Raw genomic sequence first — 12501 nt, forward strand, 5'->3', positions numbered from 1 at the left:
TATCTTTTTCTCTGCATATCTTGGTGTTAGTGCCTTGCGGATGACAGAGAATGAATAAGTAAAGAAAACCCGGTAAAGCAAGTTGACCGGTTTCTCTTGCAATATGTGCGGTGGTGAATGTACCGTCACTTTCCTTGTGAATAACAGCACCGCTAGCTTCTCATTTTCCTAACTTGGATCCCTTTCTCTCATTATTCCAGCATATCGATGATATGCACTTCCATCATAGCAATGCTTCACAATGGTGCCATCTCAGTACTTGCATGACGATGTTATTAGAAGCATTTGTCCCTTCGACCACCTTTGTCTAACATACATCATCTTAACAAACAGACATAACACAACAGTAAATAAACTTTAATCAAGACTCATGCGAATGGAAGATCCAAAAAATGAATGAGATCTTCGTTGAAAGAGTTGTAAAAGAAATCCTTGGAAACCCTTGTAATCCATCCCGAGTCGCCAAGGCTCATAGAACTGAAACCCTTTTGCCCACTTAGCTTGTTGAACCTCCCTATTTCCTATGGCAGATTTTATGTCTTGATCTTGGAAATTCTTGTAATCCGTTATTTGTATAGTAATGAAAGTCATTTCTTTCTGACCCAAAAAAAATAAAAAAACTATCTCCAATCTAATAACAAATTTCTGATCTCTATATAAGTATAGCTAACGCAAAATTCAATTTTTTTCAATATAGAGATTGGCCTATCTATACCATAAGTAACAAAATAAGATCATCGACAAATTGAGCATGTTTTTTGGTAAGTTTATCGACTATCTCCTGACTTGAATTCTTGCAGCTAAAGTGTTCTCGAGGACTCAACATGGACCCAATGATAATGTGCTCCAATTTATACTCATGAATCAAAAGAGGTTGTAGCTTACCTACACGTTCCAATTGATCAATTCACAACAAATATACACCATGCATTCACATGCTTGAGCAACTATGACACTCAATTAAATTCAGCAGGAACAAAATAGTAAGTAACTTGAAATTTGAACAACATACTCTAAAGTCAGCCCAACCGAAACATAGAAGAAATTGGTCCAGAAAAAGAAAAAAAAAAGCATGGTAAAGCAACTGAATTTGAGGTCACTAGGGTTTGAACTGAAGTAACCTTCAAGGTAATAATACATTACGAACTTAATCACTCCATCCTGTTGTGAGTCATGGAATCTCAATTCCGAGGCTGCGGGTACTCATGCAAAGTTATTTGTATCTTATTTCTGACCATTTTCCCATCGCTCCGCATGCTCCTCGGGACCGGCGTCCTCTTCTGACTATCCTGAAAATCGCGATGTAACTTTTCCCTCTCCTCCGCACCACGATTTTCTTCCGCGAGGCGCGTCAACTCACAGTGATAATCCTCTTTCAGTCTTGCTATCACCTTCGCTTCCATGGAATAGGTGAGATGATGGGCTTCCTCTAACTCGCAACAAACCTGCTTCACTACCTTCTCGATCATCTCTGTTTCCTGCCTGTCAAAGAACAATAAAGTTGAGTCCGGAAACTAGAACCTTGTTGTAATATGAATTAATATCACGAAAAATCCAAAATGGATATATATGTGATAAATTTACCTCAGATTAATTTTTTAACCACCAAAAACTTTAAACCGGTACATATAAAATCAATTTACCTTACGTTTAGCCACTAACATAGGGTTAATTCATCAAAAGTTAGTTTGAGGTAAATTTATCACAAGTATACGGTTTAAGATTTCTTGTGATAAAAAAAATTAAGGGGATTTTCGTGATATTACCCTTTTTAATGGTTGGAAAAGAAAATTGTGTTGCTCACGGAATAAGTATTGATTAATCAACAATATCCTCATTACTTAAGTAACTTACTACTCATTTAAACTTAAAAAGAAATCAGTTTGCACATATTTCATGAATCTCGATGTTTCAAGAAATCTTGGAATATGAAACCAAACTATATATGGGGTCGCTTTCATGTAATCGTTCTTCCTTGTGTGATAAAAAGGGGGAAAAACAAGTAAAAAACACATGTGAGACTCGTTCGGTGACAAGGCAGAGAGAAGCATGAAAACGATGAGGAGAGGTGATCTTTCATTTTTGTCGACGGATATAATAATAATAATGAAAATTTTTTTCCAATTATAATGAAGATACATTTTTACGAATTTTTTTTTTCTAAATCATTAGTTTGGTCAAATAAACAAAACTAAAATCATTGATGGAAGTAAACAAGGTATTGTGTTGGCAAAAGAAAAACCAAGGATATTGTGAATACAAAAGGGGTAAACAAGGTAAGTTTAGAAACAAGATGTACCCTCTCCCAGATTCATATCCTAGTATGGAACTGACTTCTCCAAGCGCCTGCTTCCATTCCTCCACAACTTGTTCATTGAATCGCCTTGTACCAGATCAGAACCTCTCCCCAAAAATCTCAATCTGGTGCCGCACGTGTGCTAGCTTCAACCCGTAAAATACAGGCACCACCATATACCTTCCATTGTTTCTCTTGCACTCCATCATTTGTGTGAGCTCGCGGAGGCACCATTCTCTTGAGTCGTAATTTTCTGAGAGGATTGGGATCAATATCCCAGATCGCGTAATCACGTTGAGAAGCTCCGGGCCGAACACCTCACCTGTATGGAGCTCGTTGTTGTCTCTGTAGACGTAGACTCCCGCTTCAACCAGGCTCCTGTAAAGGTTGTCAGTCAGGCCAGTACAAGTGTTTCCTCACAAAAGCTCAGGAACACTTCGTAGTAATCTTCTTCTTCCTCCTCAGCTCGGGGATCTCGGGAATGATCTGCATAAGTGCTCCTTCTTGGCATTTTTTTTGGTGAGAAAACCACAATGTAAATGCACAACAGCGAGGAAAAGAGAGGTGTGTTTGAAAAGAGAAGTTTGTGTAATGAATCTATAATGAATGAAAGAGAATAAGGCTTCCCAAGAGGGTGCTACTACTATTATTCTTTGCTTTCTCGTTCTATGCACCCAAGAAAGGCTAGTTCAACTTATCCGTCCTACGATGCAAAAACAACTATTTCCTTAAGTTTACTTGTTCTTGGGAATCTTGGACCTCATCAACTCGAGGTTCTAGTCTCCCCACTTCTCAAAACAGTAGATGTTAGGCCTTAGTTGACAAAGTCAAGCTAGTCTCTCGCCAAAGCTCTGTTTGTTTTGTATAAAATAAATGATTTGAAAAAATATTTTTTTCTGAAAATGATAGTTTATATCATTTACAAAAATGAATGATCGAAACATATATTTATCGTCTATAAAAATATTTAGATATGAATTATCGTAGATAACAAAAATATTTTTTATTGACTAATTGCTCTAAATGATTGCTTTTAGGAATATATATGTTGAATCATTCATTTTTTCACAAAGTAAATGGAGTGTAAATATGAAGATAAATTCCCTTGGGCCTTGCTAAACATAAAGAGGTGTCTGCAATGCAATCACTAAGCTGTAGTTTTAATCACTAAATGCACTGAAATTTCGACTTTTATCTTCTATTTCTTTTTGCAATTGATGCACTTTGACTCTTGCGAATGGCTACGGGAAGCATTTACCAAAAATCCAATTTGGCTCATCATTTGCGCCAAAGGAGTTCTCGTCAAGTCAACGCGTTCCTAACCTATTTCCTGTAATAGCAAGGAGGAAATCCACTTCAAATTTGATACATTATGATGACACTCTTAGGCTCCAAGCATTTAGAAGAAAAATGTGAAATCTCATTCTTACATTTTAGGGAAAGTTTTGTTTTACCCTTCATAACTTTGAAATTGGTGCATGTCAGATCTCGAACTTCAAAAAGTTACGTCCCTATTCCACCGAACTTCTATTTCATTAACACCGCTAACCTTTTTCCATTAACACGTACGGTGCACATGTTTTTAAATGATAAATAATTTACATATGCTATATAATCTAAAATCCTTTGCCTGATAATATATACCCTCTATTAAAAGGTAGATTCTATAATATGGGGAGCATCAATCATCTAAATTTGTGTAGATTACTCATGTGATGAGATGTTATTTTGTTGCATTAATGTTGCCATAAAAGTATTCAACTTTGTGAATACAAGTAAGATTCCAGAGAATCAGCGAAATTTGCTATGAAATTGACATGATTGGTGAGTTTCAAGATGGGCATTAGAGGTGGCAGAGCAACTTCTAGGCTCCAAAAGTTCAGAATGTTAAGTACAGAGTGATTGTGCTACTAATCCTATACCTCCCATGTAGCCTATACCTTGTATCTTTGACAGGATGTCTTTTGGAGAGGTAGTGGATGCGAAATTTATCAATTAAATAATCATTAACTATTTAATTGTTCATGAAATTATCTTTCACGACTCGATTTTCACGTAGAAATTCGTAAAAACTATTACTAGTTAGCAATCTCTATGGCTCCGCTTCAACCCCGTCCTCTCTCTCCCTCGCTCCCTCCAACAAAGCTCTCCCTTTCTCATATTAATAGACATGTACTTTCTATAAGGCGACCTATATATTTCTTTGCGTTCTAATTTTGCAATTAAAAACACGCTTTCATCTTAAAGTTAAAAAAGTAACATTTAACGATAACAGGAGAAAAAAATCAAAAGTCAAAGTCACACCAAACACTCATTCTTTTTCAAATTTATCTTCATGCTAAATTAAAGAAGTACCTTGTTGGCTTTTTTAGCATTGTAGAAAGCGTATTTACAAAATGAAGAGTACATCTCCTTTCAGGTGCGCTCTTTTCCATTTCCCCCCTTATTCTCCTTCCTCCTCCTTTAATTTATTTTCGTTATTTTCCTTCTTTTTTTCCCTACCGAAAGAACCTATTACTCCTTTCGTGCGTGGCCACAGAGAGAGAGAGAGAGAGAGAGAGAGAGAGAGAGAGAGAGAGAGAGAGAGAGAGAGAGTAATTGTATAAAAAAAGGTTTTGTTTGGGTGTGAAAGAACAACTGACAAGGAGAAAATTGAAAAGAAAAAAAGGAAATAACCCCATATTACGCCTTACAAGTCACAAACGGGATTCACAAACGGGGTTGTATCTCAATTAGATCTGAATGAAAAATGACCAAAACCACTTCATTCACAGCTAATTTGGTGAAGGATGATGAACCGTAGTTTCGTGATTAGAGTCACAAGCAATGCATTGCGACATGTAATCACGCTTGTGCTGCATCGATTGGTGGCTTTTCCAATCGTCGTGTTTGGCAAGTGGAAAAATCGGTCTTTTTATCTCATGTGAACCGTGGACGCACGTCTATCTCTCTCTGCCTTTTCCTCTTCTCCTTTTCTGCTTATTATTCCATGGAGGAACAGATACAGAGAAAAACAGAGGCCTCAAATACTTTGCTCACTGAATCCGCGGTCCCTCTGTCTCCTCGTGAATTCACGGCCCTTGAGCGAGCTGTAAAGAAACGCACAACCTTTGTCGCTTTCCAAATCCGTCACAACCGCTTTTCTTTCCGAGTCTCCAAAGCCATGAACCTCCTCTTTTCGGCGTCCATGTCAAACGCGCTGGTTGCCTCCAGCTGCTCAAAAGAAAAAGGAACAGAGCTTAAAGCACCCACATCAATCAGTAAGTTCCCCCAATCGTCCGCCTGAAGTTTTGTCAGCGTAGCCTTTATTCACTCTTATTCAAGCTCTGCATAGCACACGCACCATCGGATCGAGACATTGACAAGAGATACTGTAGTTCTCGTCTTCGACAAAAAAAATTATTGAGGTTACTATTTAGGAAATATTAAGAGCTCAACATGAGGTTTTCCACCGTACAGAATGTTACCTTTGACGGGATCAGGGCATAAATCCACCATCAGATTGAGCAATCTATGTCTCGAGGTTTAGATCCATGGAAATTCATCATCTCGACATCGGTGTCCTGGATTCGAGAAAAGTAAATAGCTTATGATTGTGCCTCTAGTGGCTTATTAATCCATGACAGAATAAGTGGATCTAACCTACCAAAAGTATGCTATCAAAACTACATAGACATGAGTAGTTGCCATGATGAATCAATTCTTAGAAGTGTTATTCCACATTGGTTGAATAAAGGGATTCAACGGGGGTTATATACATGCACTCTACCTCTAACTAATAGATTAAGTTTTTGGGTGGAATTTTTCCTAACAAGTAATGAAGATCTTTTTTTATTATGCATGAATGAATCGAAGAATCACATGATGAACATCCTATGCTCTAGGAAACCAACTTTAATAGAACTTGGAAAAAGGTAATACTCTCTGTTTGCATAAGAACATATTCGTGTCATGTCAAGGATGAAGAGTCTTTCTTTGTGACTGATGATGTATAATGACATGCAATGTACTTCAAAGGCATTCTTTTCTATTTTCATTCCCACCAGGATCATGAACCAGATGATGCTGAAGCATCACATTCATGTGGTCAACCAATCTCCCCGAGATTCCTTGAAATAAGACAGAAAACCAACATTGACATGTAAAGCCCCATGCCAAACTGAAAATACTATTGAGAAGTAGGTACTCACAACTGAATATGATACTTTACCGGCTATATTTACATTTACTACAAACCACAGACGATCTCCAGAATCTGATCTTTGTCGTGCTGCCATCATGCAAATATTCTTCACATTTCCACATGAAGCATATGTATTACTCCATCATTCTGTTATTCTTTGTGTAAATGATAATAAAAGAACACGATTTCTCTCATCAGGATTCAAAGACACCCATCAAACTATCGTGCAAATGATAATAAAAGAACATGACTAGTATCTTCCAAGTTAATCAGCACTCCTAATATTGTCAATGAGCTATTCCTATGTCAATTTTACAGTTGTAGTTGGAAGTCCTTGCCTCTGAGGCAGTAACAATTAAGCCCTCCACAGAATTTAAAATCATATGCACAGCTCCTCCCACTTCATTTCACTGCCATAAAAAGCTGGGTAATACCTGAGAGCTCCAAAGATTTTGTCCCTGCCATCAGCCTAGCCAAAATGGTGCACATTTCTAGCTGAAACCACAACTGGTTATTGCAGGACTGAATTTTCAATTCCATTCACTAGCAGCTGCAACAAAACATTCTGATTTGAGTAGTAGTTCAAGAAAATATGGCATTTAGAGATCTATATCAGCTCTCAAACATTCACGTACCGAAGCAAATCCTGTCTAGCTCCCCATTGGTTACTTGTCATTTTTATCCATAGGACATGAAAGCAACGCAGTTGATTTAAGGATGGTCTCCATACTTTTGGTTTGGATCTGACACTTTCAGCCACAATACAGTAAACATCCTCTGTTCGTTTAAAGCCTCTGAGGTGTAGACATTGTCATCATCAAACAATGACCAAACTGAAGGAAGAAATCAGGAATGATATACAGGTAAGAATTTGCAAGATGATTAATAAAGGCATGAATAAACAAGGAAAAAGTGACTGCAGAACTTCTACTGGGTTTTCTTCCTTTGATAATAATCCTTTCAGCATGATGATGGCCATACATCTTTGCCTTCAGAGAGAGCAATTTTCATATTGGCATATTAAGTGATGAACAGAGTTTGATATAGATCCATGGAGATTCATCATCTTGACATTAATGTCATGGCTTTGAGAAAAATGTAAGACCCGCTACTGGGAACCTTCACTGCCTACTTCCATGACAAAATAACAAATTACTAAAATGCAACCAATAATCACTTATGCATGAGCAGTTTCCAGAATCCATCAGATAGTGAAGCTTCTTTCTGCATTCTTTTGCATAAATGGGACCAACACATAATGCAATAAAACCAATTTTAATAGATTTTGGAGATAAGTATTACTGTATTTACAGAAGCACAGATTGATACCATTTCAGGGATGAAGAATGTCTTACCATTTGACAGAAGACATCTAATTTACTTTTGGAAGCATTTTGATCTTTTTATTAATATCATGATCATGAGCTAGATAACACTGAAGCATTGCATTTACTTGCTCAAATAACTTCTCCCACTTCTGGAATTGAGACGGAAAATAACAGCACATCCAGGAAAAGCCCCATACAAACTGAAAGTACTAATGAAAGCAGGTGATCTCAACAGAAAAACGGCAATTTTACCATATATATGTTCACTAGGAGACTTCAGCGATCTCCAGAATCAGATCTTCATCATGCTGCCATAATTTGAATCTTCTTCATAATTCTGTCATGTGGTGCAGTGTTCTCAGCTCAATTTTTTTTTGGCACCGCTTGCATCTTATAGTCATGCTGAAAAGTCTGGTATTGTGAGTGACTTGCACCCATTTCTATCAAAGTGTTCAAGGGATTCTATCTTATCATGACAGTGAATTTCAATTAAGCTTTCACAATTATTAACAATCAATCGTTTCAGATGCTCCGATTTCGAAAGATCCAGTCGTTGAATGTGCTTGCGTCCAGAGATATTCAACACTTCCAGGGATTTTAAGTGGCTAATCCCTCGTAACTCGTGGAGATTATCTGCCTCTCCATCATAGCTTTGTGGGTCTAAGTTAGTCCACAACTCCAAATCTTCAAAGTCGTTGAGGTTGAGCAACTGTGTGCTAGTAGATACGTCCAACTTTGTTAGGGATTCTAAAGCTTCCAGACCATTGAATTCCAAGAGCTCATAGCATTGCAAGAGCTCTATTTCCATCAAGGATCTCAAATTCGAAAGATCTGGCAATCTTTTCAACTTAGGACATTTCCAAACATGAAGCTTGCGTATGTTAGAGGGAAGCTCAGGGATACTTTCAAGAAACATGCAACAGTGAAGGGTGAGCTTCTTTAGATTACTTAGGTGAGAGAGAGAAGGAAGTGTGTTGCTCCGACAGGTGAGCTGCAGGGATGATAAGCCAGAAGGAGGGTCTGGCAGTGACTCAAGCTCACTACAGTAAAGTAAATCAAGGTGGTTGAGAGTAGAAAGCTTACCAAAGTTTTCTGGCAAGTGAGAAATTCTTGCTTTACCTAAATATAGGGTCCGTAGACAAGACAATCCACCTATGTCACCAAGAATTTGTCCTTCTAGTTTATGGCAGCCTGAGGCATCTAACTTTTGGAGGCTTTCCAATTTTCCAATAGAGCTCGGTAACTTTTCTATCTCGCTATGAGAAATCCTCAGAATTTTCAAGTTCTTCAATTTCTCAATGGATTCGGGTAATTCCTTAATTCTTGTATGTGACAAGTCCAGCTCAACCAACTTTTCCAACTCCCCAATTGAAGAAGGGAGCTGTTTCAACCTGTAGCAGCACACTAAATACAAGCGCCGCAATTCCCCAAGAGCCTTGAAGGAGCCAAGTTCTTGTAATGTTTTACAGGTGGTCAAGTTCAGGGTTGACAAATTTACCAGACGGCTTATTGAGCTGGGAATCTGAGTCAGCAAACCACAACCAACAGCACTAAGCATCTTCAGCTTCTTCAGAGATCCTATACATGGAGGGATTTCTTTTATATCAGTCTCGTCTATGAGAAGTTCTCCCAATTCTTTTAGTTGACCCAGTTGGGCAGGTAACTTCTTCAGACTCCCACAGTACCTCAAGTTCAAGGAAACAAGGCACTTGACATCTCCAACGGAAGGGTCGATTTCCTCCAAATTCTGACAATATTCCAGGATCAGCATCTCTAAACTTTTAAATGCGGAGAGTTTAGGGGTGGTCTTTAAATTGGAGCACGATGAGAGATTAAGAACTTTCAGCCTCTCCATCTATAAGAAAGAAACATGTTCCAAGATAAGCTGTTGGTTTGACATCAAATGTAATAAAAGAGAAAGCATTTCTCATCTTTACCTTGATTGAACCCCATCCTTCCCAATTTTCATGAATATTACCACCTGATAAATCAAACACAAGCAATTTCTCCAAATGAACACCGGTCGCCTTGAGTGAGTGAGGACAGCTCTCCCACTTTAGCCATCTTAATTCACAAAGCGATTCCTCTGAATGTCCAGCAAAATCCACAGCACTCACATGAAGGAACTTCAGTTTAGGCAATCTTTTAAAGCTGTCCTGCTCCATGAACTTGCTTGACCCATTTTCGTCCATACGTAGTGCCTCAATATATTCGTTTTGCTACAATAAATAACTGAGGATTGTAAATATCACCACAAGGCATCCCCTCATACAATTTTGGCATACAGCAGAATGGAAAAGAGATTGGTCGTTGTTTCCTTGAGCAAGAAGGAAGTGAGGTCTATCTCTTCTCAATGTAATGCACGAAAAACTCATGGATTAATCTACATAGCCATTATAAAAATAAAAAATCTACTTAGCCATTTTGTGTAGAAATGCAACCGTTGGTCTATTTATTTCTTTTTCAATATGATATTTTTTTATGTAACCCAAGCAATCTATTTTTGTTTCATTAAAAGAGAATAGTCTCTCAAATTAAAATTGTCAGAATTTTTAAATATTAAATCATGCATTCATCTAATAACCTAAGCTTGTAAAACAATTGCCAGTAGTCTCACAAATTTCCTACATGGCATTGGAGCAAGAGGTCTTGAGTTCAAATCTTTCTAGGTTCCTATTTGTATTTTCAATTGCATTTTTCCACGCAAGTCCAACCTACGTGTGAGAGGGAGTGTTAGAATATTTAAATAATAAATCACACTTTCATCTAATAACTTAAATTTTTAGGAAAATTGGTAGTGGTCCCACAAATTTCGTACAAATACAATAATTGTATGAGGGACTACCATAAGAGAACTTGGGAGAAGCCAAAAGTAGACATAATTGTTACCTCGCTTCCTAGAACCGCCATAGCTTCCTTGTCCCATAGTCTGCTACAATCGCAAGGCTTCTTATCCGCAGGACGGGCGATACTTCTACCTAGATCTCTTAGTAGGTCATGCATTCTCAACTCATTGTCATCATTATACTTTATTAACGAACGTGTGAACATTTTTCCCAATCCGGAAAGTGGGAAAAACTTGAGATCATCCCACAAGTAAGAGGCAATTCTTTTGTCGGTACCAATTAAAAAACATGCTATATCTAAAAACATCTGTTGTTCCTCATGTTCTAGTGTGTTGTAGCTTACCCTCAACTTTTGTTGTACTGCTGTAGTGGGCACGTTCCTCAATTTCTCCAGCATCTCTTTCCACACTCTTTGATCTTCTTTTCCTTTGAGAAGTGAACCCATAACCATGAGAACTAAGGGAAGCCCTCCTGTGGCGGCAACAATTTCATCAGAAAGGGCTTTGAGATATTTTGGAGGTGCTTTCCCTCCAAATGCATATCTGCTAAATAGAACCAAAGAGTCTTCCCTATTCATTTCTTTGACTTCATACCCATATATAGACTCCAACATGGCCTTATCTCGGCATGTAATAATGATCCTACTTCCTGCCTTAAAACTACAACCACCAATCAAACTATCCAGGTGGTCCTTGCAATCCACGTCATCAAGAAGAATAAGTACCTTCTTTTCTTTACAACTAGACTGGATTGAACGAATTCCAGTATGAGAATCAAGCACTCGATAGTCACGAAATTTTAGTATGTCTGAGATCAGTTGAGATTGCACATGCTCGATGCCCTTGCCATTAATTGTTTCTCTGATGTCCTTGAGAAAGCTATGGCAACTAAACTTGTCAACAAGTTTGTTATAGATGATCATAGCCAGAGTTGTCTTACCAATACCACTTGTCCCATAAATCCCAATAATTCGAGCGTCAGGATAAGCAGTATCCACCAATTTCCTAACCTCAGCGACTTGATCATCAATTCCAACCAAGTCCATGGGAAGAGATGGTGGAAAATCATCTTGCTGCTCGCGCATGATTATTTCTACTAGTTCTTTAACTAATTCACCTTCGCGCCTGTCAAACAACTCAATAGATGAGAACTCATTAATGCCCCACAAAACAAGGATTAAGGATGATAAAAAGGAAAATTCTTCTTCTGATGAAGGATCTGTCAAAAGAAGGTAAACGACGTACCCTCTGGCAAATTTCTCTGATTCGAATATTGTAGAAGCAACTGCCTTTTTGAGCGCTTCCTTCCCTCGTTGCTTGACATCCTCCTTAAAAAGATGCATACTGGATTGGAAGGCCTCTCCAAAGGCCCCCTTTAGTGTGCGGGCATCCTCGGCTTCCACCTTGTAAAGCACGGGCAAGACCTTTTGTTCTCCACTTTCCACGCGCTCCATTATATGAATGAGCTCGCGGAGGCACCATTCACTCGCAACATAATTTTTGGAGATGACTGGGATTGAAACCTTAGAGTGCGTGATTGCACTGATAAGATCTTCAGCAAATTCCTTACCGGAGGGGAGGTCGTCGTCATCTCTGGACCGGAAGTTTGGACGGATCCTCAGGCCCACGTCGTTGAGTCTGTCGTAGAGGCTATGGACAAAGCCAGTGCCAGCATCAGCGCCACTGATGCTCAAGTACACGGGGTAATTGTTTCCTACCACGGAGGGGCACGAAGCAGAGGGCTTAGCATCCTCGTGTTGTCCTCCCATTTCGCTGCTGGAAGAAGGGGGCGTGGACAGTGGTTTCCTTTGTCAAACAAAAAGATGGCTCGGTTCGGCTGCCAGGGATA

At 38.6% G+C, this 12501-nt stretch overlaps 1 protein-coding gene across 10 annotated transcripts; it reads right to left on the reverse strand.

Moving 5' to 3' along the window:
* Positions 1-4894: 4894 nt before the first annotated feature.
* On the reverse strand, positions 4895-12501 carry LOC104438929 (disease resistance protein RUN1). 10 transcript variants are annotated; one of them, XM_039310533.1, is made up of 9 exons: positions 11898-12501; positions 11593-11777; positions 10697-11124; positions 9745-10026; positions 8060-9662; positions 7115-7312; positions 6914-7029; positions 5764-5859; positions 4895-5680 (listed from the first exon to the last, which is right to left on the reverse strand). In XM_039310533.1, the coding sequence occupies exons 1-5, from the start codon at positions 12419-12421 to the stop codon at positions 8205-8207; spliced, it is 2877 nt and encodes a 958-aa protein (XP_039166467.1). In that variant the 5' UTR covers positions 12422-12501; the 3' UTR covers positions 4895-5680; positions 5764-5859; positions 6914-7029; positions 7115-7312; positions 8060-8204. The 10 variants fall into 10 exon arrangements, with proteins under 10 accessions (XP_039166467.1, XP_039166469.1, XP_039166464.1 ...); XM_039310535.1 differs by having other exon boundaries at positions 4895-5509; positions 6507-7029; XM_039310530.1 differs by having other exon boundaries at positions 6507-7029.

Source organism: Eucalyptus grandis, chromosome 3, assembly GCF_016545825.1.
Source record: "Eucalyptus grandis isolate ANBG69807.140 chromosome 3, ASM1654582v1, whole genome shotgun sequence".
Classification (NCBI taxonomy): domain Eukaryota; kingdom Viridiplantae; phylum Streptophyta; class Magnoliopsida; order Myrtales; family Myrtaceae; genus Eucalyptus; species Eucalyptus grandis.